The 22,588-nt window shown below is 49.3% G+C and overlaps 1 protein-coding gene across 1 annotated transcript in view; it reads left to right on the top strand.

The window, feature by feature from the left end:
* Positions 1-17,780: 17,780 nt before the first annotated feature.
* Positions 17,781-22,588, top strand: part of RAB3GAP1 (RAB3 GTPase activating protein catalytic subunit 1) — a 46,975-nt gene continuing 42,167 nt past the window's right edge. Inside the window, 3 exon segments of the mRNA XM_061573366.1 lie at positions 17,781-17,883; positions 19,239-19,294; positions 21,019-21,094. Of these exon segments, the coding sequence (XP_061429350.1) occupies positions 17,866-17,883; positions 19,239-19,294; positions 21,019-21,094 (150 nt within the window). The 5' untranslated portion in view covers positions 17,781-17,865.

Here is a 22,588-nt window from a genome sequence, read left to right on the forward strand (position 1 = left end):
CGTAAGCAACTGTGCTTATCGGACGTGAGGGTGGAAGGCAGTTGTGGTGAGCGACAGTGGTTAGCGCATTGCGCTACAAACTTGGCAACCTGATTTTGATTCCTGCTGACGACAGTGACGAACATTTTCATCGATCCTGGGTCTCCCCTAGGTCGACTTGCCATGAAATCATTACCGGGTGCGGTGCATAAACATCCGCATTGTGGAGACAAGAACCGCTGTGCGTGATGTTGGCCATCCCCCCACCAACTTGTGCGTCGTGGCAACTTTCATAGGTGCCCACTAATAGCACTTGTCCCACAACACTGTTGGAGGTACTGCCCTAGCCCATCCTGCCACTGATAAGTACTCAATGCTCCCCCCCCCCCCCCCCCCCCCAGCTACGACCAGGTCTACCCCGACCACGACCCCAACCCCTATCACTACCCCAATCACTACCCCAATCCCTATCACTACCACGACCCCTACCACGACCCCAACCCCTATCACTACCACTACCACAACCCCTATCACTACCCCAACCCCTATCACTACCCCAACCCCTATCACTACCCCTACCACTACCCCAACCCCTATCACTACCCCAACCCCTATCACTACCACTACCACGACCCCTACCACGACCCCAACCCCTATCACTACCCCTACCACTACCACAACCCCTATCACTACCACTACCACAACCCCTATCACTACCCCAACCCCTATCACTACTCCAACCCCTATCACAACCCCTATCACTACCCCAACCCCTATCACTACCCCAACCCCTATCACTACCCCAACCCCTATCACTACCCTTACCACTACCCCCTCACGCCTGTTCTCCTGTCACGATAGCTACACCAATTTTAAAAACCCCACTCCTTATCTCAACCACTGTCAACTTGTATAATTTCTGTGAAGTGTCTCGGAATAAGACACTATAAAATATGATACATTGCTTAACTAATATGTGTATTTCCGTTTATTTTTTCACACAATAGAAATGTTGCTAGTTCAAGCCCTAGTTATCGGAACGACTCCCAGCCATGGTCTCAAGATATTTTGGGAAATCAACAGTGGCTGGTTTTTTAGATCGTGAATTTGCACCACTCGCTCAGGGCTACCATTGTGATACGAGAGCTGCTCCATTGCTCATTTAAGCAGAGGGATTCCCCCTTAGACTTCTTGGGATCGTAACTGTGCTCGCAAGTGTAGTATTGTCGCCTTTGTAATTCATCATACAAACAAGGTAGTGTGATAATTAGGGAAGTGAAAGTCATTGGTGAAGATTACTCGGTCTTTATTTTGTATGTTTTGTTTGTTTAAACCGTTTAGGCCGCTGTACGTGAGCTGTATCGTTCAGTTTCGTTCCGACAAACGGGGCACTACTTTTTCTTTTGCTCAATATGTTCAACGTTAATAAAAGGTTTCCAAGCAAAACGTTCTCCACGCATTATCCTGCAGTTAATGAGAAAAGTGTAATTTATTGGCGCACAATATTGACTGCGTATTGAGACATATTAAACTGTTGAGCTAGATTTTCAACCAATTGGCATCGAAAATGTAAGTAGGTCAGAGCCAAAATCAAGCCAATATCACTACGCACACTGTAAACCACTGTAATCACCATACTCACTAGAAGTGTGGAAATTGCTGATCGACTAGATTTGGAGAGTATTGTCACTGTGTATGACCAGGCTATATACGCTAAAGCGCAGCAAATAGGGTGGAAAGACCAAAATCTGATGCAGCGTATCATCCCAAGACTAGGTGAGTTCCACATAAGCCATGTCCTTTATGGCAGTGATAGGCAAACGTTTCAAAGAAGCAGGACTACAGGATATGCTGATTGAATCAAATGTGGCAGCTGTTGGTTCAATAAATGGAGTCCTTAGTGGACATCACTACAACCGTAGCATTCGTGCACACAAACTCCTATTTGAGGCAATGCATATCTTGCGGTTGAGGTCATTTCTTCAGTCCCTTCCTGAGCAACAGCACACTCGTTACATATCAGCCATGGAAGATCTAGTACGAGAGTACAAGTCTGAGGCAGGATTTTCATCTAACTCAGTGTCTGACATATTATCAGATATGCTGTCCTGCTATGATAGATATGTACATGAGATGAACTCTGTTAATCCCACCTTTGGACTTTGGAGCTCATACATTGAAATGGTTCAACTGTTACTGGGTTTCATTAGAGCAACCAGAGGCTCTGACTGGAGCCTTCACTTAGCAACAGGGAGACGTATGCTGGCATGGTATTTTGCATATGCCCGCCAAATTTATGCAAGGTACCTATCAGCATATTGGGTCGAGATGATCAATCTTCCAAAGACTCATCCACACTGCTATGAATAAGTTATTGCAAAAGGAAACTGGACAGTACAGCGTAAGGATGCTAACAGGTTCTCATCCATAGCTTGTGACCAAGCAATAGAACAAACCTGCAACCGTGATTCAAAGACCAAAGGCGGCATAACTGGGATAACATTGAACAGAGGTGCTGTCCAGCGATGGATACTGTCTCATCCTGAACGTTCTGCAACCACAAGGCAGTGTGAAATGATGGCTGGAATGCAACATGAAGAGAGGGGTCATAAAGAGTTGGATGCAACAAGAATTGCAAAATACAATGCTGCTGTTATATCTTTGGTTTCAGCGGTTGAGTCTATGATCAATCCCTTCCTGCCTCGTGAAGATCTTGTATGTGTTAGCTCTGGTGTTGCTACAAAGACTGTCAGAGATGACATACAAAGTGCTTGTGATAAAGGTGAAACAGCTCTGAAAATTTTCATCCAAGATCGAGTCCAGTCATCAAAAACAGACTTCTTCTCTCCAATAAAGTCCTTGAAGCTCACTACGTTTGTGGATCAAATGAAGAAATCATCCAAGACAAAAGATGGAAATCAAGTCATTATAAAAAATGACAGGAGACTCTTTGCACGACTGTTAGTGATACGTCAATCCCGGTCTGTAAACTTGAAAGAGATTCTGACATATTCACTTTGCAATATCTCATCCCCGCTAGCAAGCACTGATGGTTCATTAGCCAAAACAAATAAAGCTGCTCTTCTAGCTTGTTTAGAATCAAAGAACAAGGACTGTCATGTGAACAAGACTGTTGGTGATAATGGTGCCCTACTGATAGATGGCATGGCATTGATCAGGAGTCTCAAGAATATACCAGACACATTCGGTGAGCTTGCTGATGATCTTCAACTTATGATTAAGATGGGTAGAAAGTTCAGTTGTCCAAGGGTCGATTTTGTCATTGATTGCTACCCGGCAGTGAGCATCAAAAATGCTGAACGATCAAGACGTGCTGTTGCTGGACAACAATTATTGCAAATATACAGCATCAAGCAGAAGACTCCAAGTCAGTGGACCAAGTTTCTAGCCAGTGGTGAAAATAAAGAAGCCTTGACAGACTTTCTCTTTGAGACATGGAGAACTGTGTCTTTACAAGCAGCTGGAAAAGACATAGCTATCTTTGTGGCACACAGAAATGTATGTCATCAACTCACTCTTAAAGATGGCATTATGTCTGTCAAAGAGGTAGAATCTTTGACTTGTGACCATGAAGAAGCGGACACGAGGCTCCTACTTCATGCAAAACATGCCTGGAGTGAACTTTATAATAAGATAATCATCCAGAGTCCTGACACTGATGTTGCTATCATTTCACTTTCAATAATGGCTAAGCATCCCTCAGCAAAGATGTACTTTCTGACAGGAACAAAAGACAGGCAAAGAATGTTAGATCTCCAGGCTATTGGTTCTGCTTTGGGTCCTTCACTAACAGAGGCACTGATAGGACTACACACATTCACTGGCTGTGACTCAACTAGTTCCTTTTATGGAAAAGAGAAACCACTAAATATAGTGTCTGGAAATGCAGAGTACATCCGTGCATTTGTTGCTCTTGGGAGGCAATTTGAAATGGACAGCACCACATTTGTGACCATAGAACGTTTTGTGTGTGAGCTGTATGGAGAAAATGTATCAGATGTTAATTTGGCCAGATACAATAGGTTCTGTGTCCCGGCCTCTTCCGAACAGGCATTACCTCCAACAAAAGATGCACTTACAGAGCACTTCAAGCGTGCTAACTACCAAGCTGCAATCCACAGGAGAGCATTGGATCCTTTTATAAATGCTCCCAGTCCAGACGGCTTTGGATGGATTGTCAAGGATGGTGATCTCATCATATCATGGATGACTTAAGATCCAGCTCCTCAACAGATTTTGGGGTCACTCCACTGTGGGTGTAAGTCTGGTACTTGTACAGGTGGAAGGTGCTCATGCCACAAGGCTGGCCTGGCCTGCACTGACCTATGTAAATGTGTTCATTGTGACAATGTGAGATTAACTGAGGATATTCTTTCATGTGAATCTGATAGTGAGGACAGTGATCTTGATATTTAGTGATGTGTATATGATAATAAAATTAATATAGGACATATATATTTAATATAAATCAATCAAAATTAAACCTTGTTTACAATAATCATTCCTGTGAATATGTAGATGTAGTGCAGTTACTGCTCGTATATGCGAATTGACAATTCACCATTAAATGTGTAATTTTGAAAAGTGTTTTTTTTATATATTATATTTTGGCTTAATTCAATTTGTTATTCAGATTTTACCTCAAATATTTCCTTTGAATTGGAACAACATAATGAGAAGTAATTGGGATGTTAATGCTACAGCAGAAGTTTTCTTGATAATCTTATCATGTTTACTGTGCATAGATAGCAACTTCAGGTATATCACACATTTCAAACTGGTTTATTTTGTACTTCAAGTGGTAATTCTGCATTTCTGGGTTTATATGATAAACAGGTTTGAAAGTGCAAAATTCCCTATGGTTTCCCTTTTTTTCAAAATGGGCACCTTTAGCATCATTTTTCATCCGCTTGTCATGGTGAGGGTCGCGTCGGCAGCATGTTGAGTAAGGCGGTCCAGACCTGCCTTTCCCTGGCAACGGACTCAAGCTTTTCCTGGGGAATTCCCAGGCGTTCCCAGGTCAGCTGAGCGACATAGTCCCACCAGCGTGTCCTGAGCCGGCCCTGGGGTCTTCGGCCAGTGATACTTGCCTGGTTGAGTTCCAGGGGGAGGGGGGGGGGGCATCCTTACCAGATGTCCGAACCACCTCAAAGGCTCTTCTCAATCCGGAGGAGCAGCGGCTCCACTTTGAGGCTCTTTCGGATTACTGAGCACTTCACCCGATCACAGAGAGTGGGTCCAGCAACCCTGCAAAGAAACCTCATTCCGGCCCCTTGTACCCGAGATCTCATCATTTCGGTCATTATCCAAAGCTCATGACCATAGGTGAGGGTGGGAACGTAGATCGACCTGTAAAGCGAGAGTTTTGTTCGAGAACTCGTCTCCTGCTTCACTACCACGGGTCGTTACAGTGGCCACATCACTCCGAAGGCCGCACCGATCTGCCGGCCGATCTCCCGCTCCCACTTACCATCACTCGTGGAGGAGACCCCGAGGTACTTAAACTCCTCCACTAAGGGCAGCTGTTCCCCCCTCACCTGGAAAGCACACTCCATCGTCTCCCGGGAGTGAACCATGACCTCAGATTTGAAGGTGCTGATCCCAGCTGATTCACACACCGTTCACGTGCACGCTGGAGATCACAGACTCATGAGGCAAAGAGGACAACGTCATCTGTAAAAAGTATAACCCGTAAAAACAAAGTTTTTCACTATAAATCCTTTATATGCGTGGCGGCTAGAGTCCTCTCGTCCTCTGGCTTGAGATGGCTGCCACCTATGGGTCAGATGATTGTCTGCCAGTATTAAGCAATTAGTAATTAATTATTTAATTTGTTTTCCCTAAACAGTGTAAAATTTTTGAAAAAAATTTCACGAACATTAAATGTCTCGCACAACGAGTCTGTGTGCAAAATGTCAGCTCGATTGGATCACGGGAAGTTGGTTAAAAAACGATCGAAAGATTTGCACGGTCGTAAGCAAGCAAGCAAGCACGCAAGCAAGCGAACTTAATATAAAGGATTTAAAAAGCAGCGACGCCACCTCCACGCCTCCGTACTGAATACTCCCCATACCTCGGCTGTGCCTTGATATCCTGTCCATGAAAAGCACAAACAGGAGTGGAGACAAGATGCACCCTTGGCGGAGTCCAACACCCGCAGTGAACGACTTTGATTTAACACCAAGAATACGGACACAGCTCTCACTCCGGGAATAGAGGGACCGGATAGCGCACACAAGCGGCACCGGTACATCGTACTCCCACAGCACCTCCCACAAGACATTGCAGGGAACACGGTCATCTGCCTTCTCCAAGTCTGCAAAGCAGAGGCAGACTCGGGAAGTATACTCCCATGGCCCCTCAAATATCTGTGAGAAGGAAAAGAGCTGGTCCATTGTTCCACGACCCTGACGGAATCTGCACTGTTCCTTCCTGAGTCTGAGGCTTGACCATCGGGCGCGGCCTCCTCTCCAGCACTCTGGCACAGGCTTTATCCAGGGGGCTGCGGAGTGTGATTTCTCTCGAGTTGGAGCACACCCTCTGGCCCCCTTTCTTAAACACGTTCCTTCGGAGTGGGCAGGTAGGAACTTGGTTGGACAGCGCGGCGTTCGGGTGGGGGGGGGGGGCAGTTGGATGAGTGGACGTGTTTACCCTTCCCCCCCCACCCTCCCCGACATCGTCAACCAATCGCGGCGTAGCTCGGTGTTCGGTGGCGAGGTGCATGGGTGGGCAGAATTCCGGATATGCACGACAGACAGACAAATACTCCCTGGTGGGCAGTGTGGAACCTGTTGTTCCTACCTGTAAAATGGGGACCATGACCCCAGTTTGCCAATGCAGAGGTATTGTACCCGCCTTCCATGCAACATTGAAGAGGTACGTTAATCACGACACTCGTACACTGTCCAGCGCTTTCCGTGATGAGCGCAGCATTTCGTTGTAATGACCGAAACATGACCCCAAGCCATATGCAGTCTAATGGCTATTTAAAAATAAACAAAAGTCTCTGATTGGAGGAAAGAGGCCTCCACGGTGATTGGTCGGGAGGCAAACTTTTAAAGGGATTGGAGAATAAGGGTTGAACGGGAAAACAAAAAGGAACCATTAAAGGGAAAGGACAGTGATTGGCTCCAGGTAAAAACAAGGACAAGAAGGTTCGAGAAAGGGGGTTGAGGGATATAAGGGTAGAGCACAAGGAGTGGCGACGCTCGGAGGAAGATACAATCAGGAAGACAAGAACGAAGCCGAGGGTCCCTCATTGTGGAATACTATTGTAGGGCTCCTTATTGTGGGAATCTTTAATAAAAGTGGCTCTTCTTAGGGTAGTGGACTCCACGGAGACACACACTCGAACTTGGAGGCAACATGTTTATTCGAACACGCCAACAAGGTAACTGCATAAATGTACGGGATAACGACATAGGTGGTGACTACCACGAGTAACTTAGGCCACAACGGGGTAACTACATAACTGGGTCAGTCAGTAACGCACTGCCTGACCCACGAAGCCGAGCGTGACGAGCGAAGACCGCTTCTGAAAAATATCTGTATAGCTCAGTGAGCCTTACCTGGTAAAAAAATAAGTAATATTATTTTTAAAAATGTTCAAACACGCTTTTATGAATTGTACTAGTGTAGGGGTTATTACGGGAGAAACGGCGGACAACAAACACAGGGCTGTCGGCACTCACATACACGGGTGGTCACACCGACGTCCGCATCAGTTATTGCCCACGCCCCCAGCCCTCGGAGGCGATCCCTATAAAAGGTGGAGACCCAAAGAGCTCGAGTTCAGTTCGACACGAAGCTGACCAGTGAAGATCCAAGACTCGGAGATTAGGCCCTGGGACTCCCCGGTCTCGCCGTCCTTATAAGGGCCGAGCCGGGTAAGCCAGTGGCGCGGCCCAAGAGCTTCCAGACCGCTGCCCTTATCAGGGCAAGGCTGGTTAGCTGGTGCCGAGATCTGTGCTTGCCAGGGCCAGATCAGTCAGCCTCCCGTAGCCCAGTAGAGGAGGACTGGGGGACAGGACAGAGGGCTTAGACTAGGGTGGGTTTCCCATAGTACGGGTGAAGGGGCCGATACCCCTTCAACTATTGTACCTGTCCCGGAGTTAATAAACAGTGTGTCCCAACTTCGACATCGTCTCCTCCTCTACTTACTACATCTGGTGTTGGAAGTGGTCCACGCATGGATACGAGACGGAAGACTCGTGCCCAAGACCCAGGAGAGGATGACGACGAAGGAGGGGCGGTGCAAGACATCACCGCCGACGTACCTGCACAACTGCTGCCGGCTCCGACATCGGCGGGGTCGTCGGAGAGGGCCGGGACGTCGACTGACGAGTTGGCGTTGGCTCACTCGCGGCTGGCGGAGCTCCTGTATGCAGCGGCCGCTATGCTGGAACAGATAACTCGCCTGGGGCCGGGAGGAGCGACGCGGCGGGAAGATGGACAACGCCCGCCAGAAACTCCCGCCTTTACAACAGCGGGGAGACTCGAAATTCCCGCCACGAAGACAGTAGGGGCGGAGGGAGGAGCCCCAGGTCGTCACGCGGGGGACGGAGCCCAGCCAGCAGCCGCCACGTCATCGGCGGAGGCGGGTCGCAGTGGCGGCCTATCAGGGGTTGCAACGTCACCACCATCGGACGCCAGCACCGACCAAGCCCCGACCAACACGTCACTGACGGCGCGACACCCATTAGAGTCCGCCATTCCTCGTACAGTACGGGGACGCGATACGGATGCTGCAAGAGGATCAGAGACGGAGCCGACATTCCAGCAACGCCTGCCGGCCCTGCAGGTATTTGTTGCAAGCGACGGCGATTGGGGGGGGTTCCAGCGCCGGTTCTTGGCCCACCAAGAGATGGCGGGCTGGTCGGACAACGAGGCGCTGTGTGCTCTCCCGGCGTTGCTGGACGGCGATGCCCTGGGCACCCTCACCGCTGCACCCAAGTTGGCACGCTCCACGATTCAGTCGGCGCTGCAGCTGCTGGCCACCGTTTATGGGCCGCCCTCCGATTGTCGCCAGCTCTTCTATGAACGGCAGAAGGGTGACAAGGAATCGCCACTCGCTTATCGCACGGCCCTGCTGTCATTGGCGAAAGACGCTTTCCCGCGTATGGACGAAGAAGGGATCGATGCGATGGTGGCCGAGAAAATTTTGCTGCTGGCTGACGATTTGGACTTCACCATCCTAGCACAGGACGATGCGGATATGTCATCATTGCGGGCTGCAAGGCACATTCACGCCAATCTCATCTCCCAGCGGAGGAAGGCGAACAAAGCTGCTGCACGACACACCGTGGCGGCGACCTCTTCCGGAATGGAGGGGGCCTTCGCTGCGGATCGTTCTGCAGGATGGCGATCTGCCGAGCGACCGGCTCGGGACGTTCCGAGCCACCGAGACCAGCCCAAGTCCTCTGGAGCGCTCGTTGTCTGCTATAATTGTGGCCTCCGGGGCCACGTGGCGTCCGGATGCCGGGCTCCTCGACAGCGCGGTGCGAGACCTGGAGCTGCGGACGGCCCTCCCCACAAGCCTTCGCAACATCCTCGGGCAAGTCATGGCACCCCACATGTTCGGCCTGAACACACACCCACTTTCCTCTCACAAGGTCCGACACACGATTCTCGGGGTTTGGGTGCTGGTGCGTCGGGTCGCGGCATGTCGGGGAGGGCGCTCCAACCGGGCCAATGGTCCGAGTTGGCTCACCGAGTTGTGGCGGCATCGGCGGGGTCGTCCGTTGTCGCGGGGCATATTGACGGGGTGGAGGTACGGCTACTGGTCGATACGGGAGCTTCGGCAACTATCATTTCGGATTTGATTTATAATATCCTGCCCGTTCAGAGTCGCCCGTTGCTCCCTGTCGATATACCGTTTTACGCTGCGAATGGGGGCTCGTTGGGTATTATCGGACAAATTCGAGCGCAAATTTCTATAGGGGACATTAAACTATCTGGCCCGGTGTTCGTCTCCTCCTCGCTGGCTATTCCGTGCCTGTTGGGGACAGACTTTTTGGCCAAATTGCCCATCAAAATTCTGATTGACCAGCAATGCATCGAGCTTCCATCGGGCCGACGTATTACGTTCCTACCTGCCACCCCTGCCTTGCATACTGCCTGTGCTACGGTACAGGCGCTCGTTGCTCGGACGGTGCGTGTACCCCCGGGGGCACAGATGTTGGTACCCCTGCGCTTGCGTCGACCGTTAGATAAAGGGGTCTCTGACCGGGGCATTATGTTGGGACCATCTAGAGCCGGGGTGAGTGGGCCAGATCTGGTGACGGCCCAGACTATTGTTAAAGGGGATGGGGACCCGTTTATCGCGGTCCTCAATGTCGGGACACGGACGGCAGTGGTTTCGCAGGGTACCGTGTTCGCACATGCGGTTCCGGTACCTGCGGAAACGCTGATCAATGGCCAGGTGGCCACCGATTCTCAGACGCGATTAGCCTCAGACGCTGACGAGGGTTGGCTGGATGCGTTGTGTGCTGAGTCACCTGACCTGTCCGACGCACAACGTGCTAAATTACGCGCCTTATTGCGAGAATTTTCCGACGTCTTCAGTAAACATAAATACGATATCGGATGTACCAAATTGCTACGCCACCATATTGACACCGGTGACAACGCTCCTATCCGCCAAAATCCTTTTCGGTTAAGTCCCGCCGAAAAGGATCATGTCAAATCGGCTGTAGATGACATGTTGAAATCTGACATCATTTCTCCCTCGACCAGCCCTTGGGGTGCACCCATAGTGTTGGTTAAAAAGCACGACGGGTCCCTAAGGTTCTGCGTTGATTTCCGGCGATTAAATAAGATCTCGGTGGCGGATGCTTATCCGCTTCCTCGAATGGACGAATCGCTGGATGCCCTCGCGGGATCGCGATTCTTTTCCACTTTGGATTTGCTCTCAGGATTTTGGCAACTTCCCTTGGACGACGAATCTAAGCCCAAAACAGCTTTCCGAACGCCGCACGGCCTCTTACAATTCAATCGCTTACCCATGGGATTACACTCTGCTCCCGCGACGTTCCAGCGCCTGATGGAATTGGTCCTCGCTGGCTTGCAATGGGAGGTGTGTTTGATTTACCTGGATGACGTTATCGTATTCAGTAAGACGTTCGAGGAACATCTTGATAGGCTTCGGGCCGTCTTTCTCAAGATGCGCGCTGCTAATTTGAAATTCAAGCCACAAAAGTGCCATTTGCTGCGCGAATCTGTTAAATATTTGGGTCACATCGTCGGCCGGTCAGGCATCTCAACCGATCCCGCCAAAACGCGTTGTGTCAGCTCCTGGCCTACTCCCACCTCGGTGGGGGAGGTTAGAAGCTTCATCGGCTTTGCTTCATATTACCGCCGGTTTGTCGCGGACTTTGCTTCCATCGCTAAGCCACTACATGCCTTAACGTCAAAAGGGGTCAAATTTCATTGGGGGCCGGTGGAGGACGCCGCTTTTGTCTCTCTTCGGGAGGCCCTGGTGGGGGCCCCGCCGTTAAGCTACCCCGATTTTTCCATGCCCTTCGTGCTCGACACGGACGCAAGCAATACCGGGATTGGAGGCGTGCTGTCACAAATTGTGGGTGGCGTGGAGCGCGTTGTGGCTTATGGTAGTAGAGTACTGTCCCCGGCCGAGCAGCGGTACTGCGTCACCCGCCGCGAACTGTTGGCTATCGTGTTCTTTATTCAACAGTACCGGCCATATCTGTACGGCCGGCATTTCACCGTCCGTACAGATCATGCGGCGTTGCAGTATGCCCTACGAATTAACCAGCCATCGGGGCAGTTGTCCCGATGGCTCGAGATCATGCAGGATTTCGATTTTGAGACAACTTACCGAAAGGGGATTCGCCACACCAATGCCGATGCCCTATCACGCCTGCCGATCGCTCCGGATTGCACTTGTTTCTTGGGTTCGGGCCGTTGCAAATCGGCAAGTGACGGCCGGGATCGGGTTCTTGCGGCCGCAGTTGATACTCCTTCGGACGCTGGTCCTATTTCGGGGGGAGGGAGAGATTCCCTACTAGGCTTGTCAAGTGCTGAGTGGGGTCGCCTCCAAATGGAGGATGCGACCCTCCTGGCACTACGACGTCGCGCGGAAGGATCAGGTCAAGGGAAGTCGGGCGTTGACTCATGGGGGTGGTGCCAGGGCCTACTCATGCATTGGGACGGGACGATCCGCCGTCACAGGCTGGTGGTGCCTTCCACGTTGAGGGGTAGGGCTGTATGGGCTGCTCATGAACGGCTCCTGCACCTGGGTACCCTCAAAACACTTGCCATGCTCCAGCTTAATTACTTTTGGCCGGGCATGGCAAGAGACGTGGACGATCTGCTGCGGTCCTGTACCCAGTGTGCACAACGGAAGCCGCCAGCGAAGGGAGCCAGTCCACCGCTCCAGTCCATTTCGGTCACCCGGGTTAATGAGCTGGTCGCCCTTGATATTTTGGGACCGTTTCCTTCCACGCCGAAGGGTAATAAGTACCTGCTGGTTGGCGTGGAATATTTCACGCGATGGCCTATGGCTTGGCCCCTCGCCAACCAGTCCGCAGCGGCCGTTGCGGAGGCTTTGTTCAGGGCTACGTCCTCGACAAGGGCGCTCCGGAACGGTTGTTGACCGATCAGGGAAAGAATTTCACTAGTACCCTTTTACACGAGGTATGTGGCCTTCTGGGTACAAAGAAAATTCGTACCTCGCCTTACCATCCACAAACGGATGGGATGGTGGAACGCTTGCATAGGACTCTTACGTCCATGCTATCCCACCAGGTATTTGAGTCCCAAAACGATTGGGATCTACGGATCGGGGGAGTCCTGGCGGCATACAGGATGGCTCCGCACGCAGCGACCGGTTTCTCGCCATTTTTTTTGATGTATGGCCGCGAGGTTGACCCGCCTGTCGCGACTCAGCTGACGATTGCCGCGCCTCATGCTAAGTCGAAAATCGCCGACCATGTTAAATTTAACATCCTTCGCTTGGCGGAGGCACGGCAGGCGGCCATGCAAAACTCTGACTCTCGCCAGAAACAAAACGAGAGATTACGATCGCGCCGGACTCACACGCACGAATGGCACCCGGGCGACCGAGCATGGTTGCACTGCCCCCAGGTGCCATTGGCCACCTCGGCTAAGTTGTTGCGACCATGGAGGGGCCCCGTAGAAATTGTGCAGGTTGTGCGGCCTCAATGTGTGCGCATTAAGTGGGGGAAGCGTCGGTGGTTTGTGCACCCTTCACGGTTAAAGCCATTTTTTGCTCCGCACGCTTCCTCCCACGAAAATGGCCGAACATGTGGGGAGTCCGCTGACTCCGGGAGGGCGGGGTCGCCGTCAGCCTCTGATCCGCTAATGACTGTCCCGTCTTCAGGAGCCCCAGGACTGAAGCCCTCTTGGCTGCCAGCCTCCCCCGTGGGGGTCGGCGCTGGCACGTCCGGGAAGCCGGACGACCAGGCACCTGCAGATGCGACACCTGCCACCGACTCTACCAAGCCGGCCCCTTGTGACGGGCCCGCTGCACGGACTCGCGCCAAAACGCGCCGGTTGTTATGATTAGCTTTCCGCGCGTGTTCCGTTGCTGCGGAACCCGCTCATTGTATATATGTTTTTTGTTGGTTGTATGTGTGTGTAATAACGATGAACGCGCTATCTGCTTGTTGCTTGGTGTCAATATAAGTGTGTGCGTGTGTTGGGAATGGACGGAGAGTCTGCTGTGGTTGCTGAGTGTCAAATGGTGTGTGTGCGCTGCTGCGTGGAGTTGTTATCTTGATGGTGAAGTTAATTATTAACTTGGGAGCGTCGGGTATCCTGTGCTGTACCATCTCGTGGGTTACCGTGCGCGATGGGCTTAATTGAAAAAAGTTTTTTTTTTGGTGTATGGTGCTGCGAGGTGCTGTGTGCGATGCGGTCGTTGCATGAGAGAGAATAATTGTGTTGTTGCTGCAAAGTTACGACAGGATTAATGGTGTGTTGGTTGCCTGCAGATCTGCTTGCTATTGTGCTTAAATGTACGCGTGTGATCGCGATATGCTGATTGCATGTGCTGTTATACCGTTCTGTATATGTGTTGCGTTTTTGGGGAGGGGGTTTTTTTTTTTATAGGGAACCATCGGTTGATGTTACGCTTGTTCTTGTTATTGTTACTGTTACGAGGCACACGTGTATTTACTGTGTTAATCTTTATTCTTGGGGGTTGAGAGATTGTTGCAGCCGGGACGGCTGCGAGCTGTACAGGGGGGGGGGGTGATGTAGGGGTTATTACGGGAGAAACGGCGGACAACAAACACAGGGCTGTCGGCACTCACATACACGGGTGGTCACACCGACGTCCGCATCAGTTATTGCCCACGCCCCCAGCCCTCGGAGGCGATCCCTATAAAAGGTGGAGACCCAAAGAGCTCGAGTTCAGTTCGACACGAAGCTGACCAGTGAAGATCCAAGACTCGGAGATTAGGCCTTGGGACTCCCCGGTCTCGCCGTCCTTATAAGGGCCGAGCCGGGTAAGCCAGTGGCGCGGCCCAAGAGCTTCCAGACCGCTGCCCTTATCAGGGCAAGGCTGGTTAGCTGGTGCCGAGATCTGTGCTTGCCAGGGCCAGATCAGTCAGCCTCCCGTAGCCCAGTAGAGGAGGACTGGGGGACAGGACAGAGGGCTTAGTACTAGGGTGGGTTTCCCATAGTACGGGTGAAGGGGCCGATACCCCTTCAACTATTGTACCTGTCCCGGAGTTAATAAACAGAGTGTCCCAACTTCGACATCGTCTCCTCGAACTTACTACACTAGTAACGGAAGAACTCCACGACTCCAGGAAGTGGCCCCGAAGCTTGCCATAACGTAAGGAACCGTGGCCAATTACAGCCAACGTCAGTTTACCGTGGACAATTAGAGCCAAGCCGAAACATAACATACAAAAACTAATGTTTAAAAATATTTATTTTTATTTTTCATGATAGAATATAGTGTTGTCATCAGTGTGACATAAGTATACCAAGTTTGCAGTCGATACCACATTGGGAAGTGGGTTAAAATTTAGTTACAAGATTTGAGGATACAACGACAACAAATTGTGTACTGTGGGCAGCGGTGATATGAACCCGGCGACTCGAGTTCGATTCCCGCTCACCAACACCAACAGTGACAATTATCTGAACCGTCTTCTTGGTTCTTTCAGTAAAGTCACGTAGAAGGGAAATAATAAAATAATAAAAATAAAACATAATAAAATAATTCTCACGACGTTTCGGCCACAACGCAAGCAGCCGTCCTCAGGTGAAGAACAGGTCTGTCGAGAAGACAGACCTGTTCTTGTCGACAGACCTGTTCTTATTATTTCCCTTCTACGTGACTTTACCAAAAGAACCAAGAGGATGAATCCCTGCAGTCACGAAAGCTTTAAATCGAAATTTATCTGAACCGGTTCCTGGGCCTCCTCTCCTAGGTCGACTCGGCCTCAAATAAGTACCCGGTGTGTGGTTAACATCGCCAGTGGGGAGACAAAGGCGGCCGGGCGTGGTGCTGGCCACCCACCCCCTCGTGGGCCGTGGTGGCAGTAGGCAGGGGGCCTTGCCTCCACTTCTGGTGGCCAAAGCTACGAGTTCGGGGCCCTTTTGACAACCACCGTGGATGTTTTCAACAAGAACGTATTTAAAAATTAACCCGTAAAAACAAAGTTTTTCACTATAAATCCTTTATATGCGTGACGGCTAGAGTCCTCTCGTCCTCTGGCTTGAGATGGCTGCCACCTATGGGTCAGATGATTGCCTGGTACCATTAAGCAATTGGTAATTAAATATAAAAAAAAAATTCCTAAACAGTGTAAAATTTTGGAAAAAAAATTTCACGAAAATAAATTGTCACGCACAACGAGTCTGTGTACAAAATGTCAGCTCGATTGGATCACGGGAAGTGGGTTAAAAAACGACCGAAAGATTTGCACGGTCGTAAGCAAGCAAGCAAGTGAACTTAATATAAAAGATTTAAAACGCGGTTTAAATGTATTTGTTTATTAAAATGCTGAGTGACGTGATAAGAGGAGCCGCGTTAAATAGCCGTAGGCGTGACCGTGCGAGACAAATCAAATATATTGGGCCCCCCACCTAATCGATTGTGTCGGCCTTCACACAGGTGCATAGGGCCGTCCATAAATGACGTCACGCGATTTTGGACGATTTTTGACCGCCCCCCCCCTCGTCACACGGCGTCACAAAAAGTCAGACCCCCTCAACTATGACGTCACAAAGCTCTGCACCCCCCCCCAAAAAATATAAAAAACATGCTTCAAATCGCTTGAAACTATTGTCATTGTAGTGCGTATTTAATGTGGCGCTGCACTCTGATGTTGTAGGAGAAAACATTTATTAAAAAGTCTATTTAATTAAGTGGAACGTGTTGTCTATATTTATTTAAAGTTGCGCATTTTGATGTGACGTCACATTTCTCACCCCTTCCCCCTCGTCACACATAGTCACAAATGTCTGACCCCCCCCCCCTAGGTGCGTGACGTCATTTATGGACGGCCCCATAACTGTCAACCCCGTATCAGTGCCCTACCTTATGACAGACCAATTAAGACCTTACTGGTCACCCCGTGCCCAATCTCAACGTTCATCTTACAAAGTCTCAACACAAACAAATAGAACATTTTATGCCCGTACTGAAACGGATGTACGCCGTATGGACCTGATAACTCAATTTCCCTGTACAAGAACACGGGGTAAACCGTGTGGGTTGACAGGTTTGCAGGTGCTACGTATTCGCTAACAGCACTTGCCCCAACAAGTGTGTTAGAGGCTATACGGGGGACCTTTGTCTTTGTACATCCGTCGTTGTGGCCATCTTGCTCAGGGATTCTGTTCATGAGCAGGGCTCAATGGGGCCTCCGCGTCGCGTTGTGGTGACGTAGGCCCCCTGTTGCGTCTCATGCAACAGGGTAGATGGGGGGGGGGGGGTTGGTGGATGGGGGGGTTGGTGGTGGGTGGGGGGGTCAGTGGTTGGTGGGTGGTGGTCGGTGGTAGGTGGGTGGGGGGGTTGGTGGGTGGGGGGGGGTTGGTGGTGGGTGGGGGGGGTTGGTGGTGGGTGGGGGTGTTGGTAGTGGGTGGTGGGGGGGGGGGGTTGGTGGTGGTGGGGGGGTTGGTGGTGGTGGGGGGGTTGGTGGTGGTGGGGGGGGTGGTGGGGGTGGTTGGGTAGGGAGTAGGTGGGTGAGTGGGGGGTTGGTGGGGGGTGGGTTGGTGGTAGGGGGGGTTGGTGGTGGTAGGGGGGGTTGGTGGTGGGTGGGGGGGTTGGTGGTGGGTGGGGGGTAGGTGGATGGGGGGGTTGGTGGGGGTGGTTGGGTAGGGAGTAGGTGGGTGAGTGGGGGGTTGGTGGGGGGTGGGTTGGTGGTGGGTGGGGGGGGTTGGTGGTAGGGGGGGTTGGTGGTGGGTGGGGGGGTTGGTGGTGGGTGGGGGGGGGTCGGTGGTTGGTGGGTGGTGGTCGGTGGTAGGTGGGTGGGGGGGTTGGTGGTGGGTGGTGGGGGGGTTGGTGGTGGGTGGTGGGGGGGTTGGTGGTGGGTGGTGGGGGGGTTGGTGGTGGGTGGTGGGGGGTTGGTGGTGGTGGTGGGGGGTGGTGGTGGGTGGGGGGGGGTTGGTGGTGGGTGGGGGGGGGGTTGGTGGTGGGTGGGGGTGTTGGTAGTGGGTGGTGGGGGGGGGGGTTGGTGGTGGTGGGGGGGGTTGGTGGTGGTGGGGGGGGTTGGTGGTGGTGGGGGGGGTGGTGGTGGTGGGGGGGGTGGTGGAAGCTTCCCTTGGTAAGATGGCGACGGGGACCCCCCCCCCCCCGTGAGACCGCCGCCTTCGTGGTCGTCTCCTCCCCGCGGCTTCTCCGCCGATTCACCAGCGCAGCCCGGGGCCATGGCCGCTGACAGCGAGGTAGATACACACGCGTTCAAACACCAGTCCGTCGACTAACACACATCGTTGACAACAACCACAACAACAACATAATTTGTTGTAGCTAATGTCTAAGCTGCTTGTTGTGATTTGGCCTGCTAATGTGTGGATGTCCTGCTGTCACATTATTTCACGTCAGCTTAATGGATAAGGCTTTTGGCACGGGTATCGTTGGCGTGCCGATGGAAGTATAATGTAAACATGTTTCCGACACGTGTGACATGGTACTTGTAGTTGCTACTGCGTTGTTTTGTTTTATACGACAGCGCTATTTATTACGCTACATACGTTACCCTTACAATCATATTGTTTGTGCTGTTATCCACGGCGGATGGATGTCCTACGGAGGCACTGTCCTCCACCATGAGAATGTAATTCCACTGGCGCAAAGGCCACACGAATGGAGATGTGTACCGACCGACCAGTTGTCACGCCAGAATGTGCACAGTTTCACTGTCGGATTTTTGTCTGCGGTTAAGAGTTTTCAGCAGACGAGCTCATTTCAGCCCAGGGTAAACATGCGAATTGTTTCATGTTGTCAAGGCAAGCTCTTTAGAGAAATGAATACCTGTATTACATGTGTGTTCTTGGTGTGTGAGGATGCATGACACACACGTACACCAGCCCAAGTCTCCTTCTCACTGGTACTCGTTAGCAGTTTCCCACTGCCGGCTCACGGCTTCCACATCAAATTGATTTGTGACGCTAACATATACATAACGCATTAACATGAAATGTACATGGACAGTAATAACCAACTAACAATTATATATATGTAGATCTTCTTTCGCACCGTACTTAGTCAACTGTGCTAATCAGTGAAGTATGGCAGCTTTTGTTATTTTATGACCTCAGTATACATCAAATTGATATTCAACCCGAGGGTTCTTCGTGTTATCTTATTTGACTTTGAGTCTCAGGTATTCACACGAAATCGTAATGTTTCCTATGGATCTTTCAACAGTTAAACTGTTGTAGTTATCATTGTATCTTAATAATGCTTAGATTGTCTTAGACTGCCTGTATGACTCGGACATATTGACATCCGAAATGTTTAACCGTGCACTTAGGAATTTGAGCATCTGGTATTCGCACTCGACTGACAGAGTTCAGTGTGGTCAAGAGGAGGCAAATGTGTGCACAGATGGCCCCTACCTTGTAATAACAACATGTTCAATCCTGTTCTGATCCTCACTTAAACTATGATTTTTTTAAACGGTTGTCAACTTCATCCACTGTCACTATCAAAGTTGTTTAGTTTGAAAACGTTTGCACTATATTTCGATGACACTACTTAATGTGCACATTTATTTCTGTTGTTTGTCATGCTACAGCCTGAGTCGGAGGTGTTTGAGATCACAGACTTCACCACTGCATCAGAATGGGAAAGGTACGGTGCAGTGTTTGGATTGTGTTTGTCTTGTCATTGTTGGCGGTGGAGGGCATTGCGCTACAGACCCTGCCATACAAGTTCCATTCCTGACCACGGCTAAAATCATTAGCGAGTGATGACATCTGAACTGATGTCGCGGGGCCCCCTTTCACTAATCCACACGAAGTAGCATGGTGAAGTATGGTCAACTACACGTATGACCAACACAGTGTTGGGCCGCTATCGTTCCAGCAGCTTGTTACCTGGTAAAAGGAAACCAGTTTAGTTTTAGCGTTGACGAAAGGCTGTGGATTGGCATATTATGGTTCTCGCTGTTGGAAATGTATTTATACTGCTGGTGTATTTACTTTAGTAATAATGTGAACCGATATTGTCAATTTCTAGTCTACTTACCGTATGAGAATGTATATATAATGTGTAATCATAAATTGATTGGTCTGTTAGCAACGTATACAGTCGAGCATCTCTTTGGAAGAAACATCTGGGAATAGATATACAATATTACAACACTGAATTAAATCACATATTGAGATTGTGAAGAGACTAAGCATTCCTGTTAAGATTAATAATTCAGCAAACTAGTGTGGTTCACTGGAACTTTTTTTTAAAGGGTTATTCATTTAATTAGATATATCATAGGTACACATGGAGCTAATTATAGGGAATTTAAACTATTTAAATTGGCTTGCCATTTTTATAACAGACTAGCTTTACTACCCGGCTTCGCCCGAGACTTGGATTCTTGTCTTGGATTAATACACGGCCTACGTGGAGGGTTGGAGGGGGGGATGCATGACGTCAGCAGGCACACTGCATTGTGTACAGTCTGGAAGGTACCCACATGCCAAATTTCAAGTTTGTTGCATGTTGGGAAGTATGCTGAACATTTCGAACAGACACACATTCACAAATTTCCCTTTTATATATATTGAAATACTGAATTTATCTCCACTCATAGGTGGATGGATGCATTTATACGGATTGAACGTTGTCTTGTCATGAATGACCACACAATAACTGCTGTAATATAAAAAAAAATGTCCTTTGTATATCTACTGCTGGATGAAAGTTTTCCCAAACCTTGTTGACCATGCTTCACCACACTGTTGAGCTCAGGTTGGTGAAGAGAGGGTGGGTAGGCTGGTTTAGATTACAATCACCATGTGGTGCTAACCACTGCTCCATCACTCTATCCCAGTATCATCAATTCATTTACATTTTTACATTTAAGATTCCCAAAGCTTTCTCGAGGAGCTTTTTTTTTTTGCTGAGACACGGACGAGTCTAATTTGTCTGCACAGCTCAATAGCTGAAGCTGGAGGTTGTAATCTTGTAAACCTTTCGACTGATGTCCTTTGTAGACAAGTGAATGTGTTGCCACTGCATCTTCCTTCATGAGCTTTCAAAATTAATGAAAAATACATTTTATTTTTGAATGCTAATGAACATAGTAGAGGATGTCTCCCCTGTCAAAGGGACAGCACTCATGTCCATTTGCAGGCCTGCGCTGAGGCTCTTCACAAGATGACCACTGTTGGCTTCTCCCAAATTGGTACTTCTGACGAGGATGTGACCTCTTAACCTTCCCAAATGGTGAATTCGCACTTTAACCACAGTGCCATCTGATTGGATAAATGCTGATTGCACGAGCGATGTATATTTATTCTTGAATATATGAAATGTAATTGTTCCTTTACTCCGGATGTGTTTGTATTATGCAGGTTTATCTCCCGCGTGGAGGAGGTCATGAACGACTGGAAGCTGATTGGACCATCACCGTCTCTGCCGGTTCGCAAAGTAAATACCTTGTATGATATGCTTATACATCAGGCAGCATTTAAATATTTTTCTTAATCACATATTTAAATCATAATCATCATTTTAAGTCATCCACTGCTGGATGAAGGCCTCCCCATGTCGTCACCGTCTCTCTTTGTCCCGCGATGCCACAATCCATCGCACTCCCGTGCATGAGCTGATCTCATCACTCCAGCTCTGTGGTGGTCATCGTCTCACCTGTGTTCTCTTCTTTGGTTGCAATTCCGTCTCTATTCTCGTCCATCGGCCATCATCCTTGTAGCGATGTATTCTGTCCAAGTTTATGTACTTTTCATAACAGTCAAGATCTCTCCAAATTTCTCTTTTGTTCTCTGTCCCATACGTTCCATCCGCATCTCGGTGAAGCTGCATTGGTTCATACTTTAATAATCTTTATGCCTTTATTCTTCCGATCCGATACTTTATATCAAATGAGCAATGCTCATCTTTCTCTAATGGCAGTCCTCAGCCAATGGTGGATAATATATTACTAGGCAATTGCTGTTGATTTGCCACAAAGTAGCATGCACATCTTTCATTGATTGTAAAAATAGTTCAGACGTGATAATTGTTTTTTTACCCTTCCATCTGGCAACAAAACTGACACCTAAATAAGTATAACCCGTAAAAACAAAGTTTTTCACTATAAATCCTTTATATGCGTGGCAGCGAACTTAATATAAAGGATTTAAAAATATATTCGCCTGTGGAGGACGCGGGGATCGATCCTGCGACCTTTGGCATGGGAAGCGAGGGCGCTACCAACTGCGCTACTCCGCCACGGCCTGTGGAGGGGTTACGCTCTGGGCTCTTATACTGTGACGTTCAACCAAAGCCAAGAATGAGTTCTATTTGAATATATGTAAAATAAATTTTTTTTGCCTAAAAAGTGTAAAATTTTGGGAATTTTTTTTCACGAACATTAATTGTCTGGCACAACGAGTCTGTGTGGAAAATGTCAGCTCGATTGGATCACGGGAAGTGGGTTAAAAAACGACCGAAAGATTTGCACGGTCGTAAGCAAGCAAGCACGCAAGCACGCAAGCACGCAAGCAAGCAAGCATGCGAACTTAATATAAAGGATTTAAAAGGTGTCAGTTTTGTTGCCAGATGGAAGGGTAAAAAAACAATTATCATATTTTTTACTGGCAAATGAGGTTGCAATGGTGTAGTTCAGACAATTTTAGCGAGGAAATGCTAAGCATTGATGACACTACATTGAGTAGAATTTGACTTAAGGCATCAGACAATAGACCCATTGTTTCACCAGATTCAAGTGTTCTATAGTTGACACTGACCTCTACGGTTGTTTAAGCTACCTCTTTCCATAAAATCCCATTGTTTAAAGTCTTGGCTTCGGCAGGACTTGACAATACAATGTTGTTGTGGTGTACAGTATTTTGCAACCTGTGACCTTTTAGAAGTGTCCATTTATCAAGGATTTGTCATTATTTGATGTTAAAAGTGACATTA

Source organism: Lethenteron reissneri, chromosome 7, assembly GCF_015708825.2.
Source record: "Lethenteron reissneri isolate LAM-NWPU_2019-01 chromosome 7, ASM1570882v1, whole genome shotgun sequence".
NCBI classification, from domain to species: domain Eukaryota; kingdom Metazoa; phylum Chordata; class Hyperoartia; order Petromyzontiformes; family Petromyzontidae; genus Lethenteron; species Lethenteron reissneri.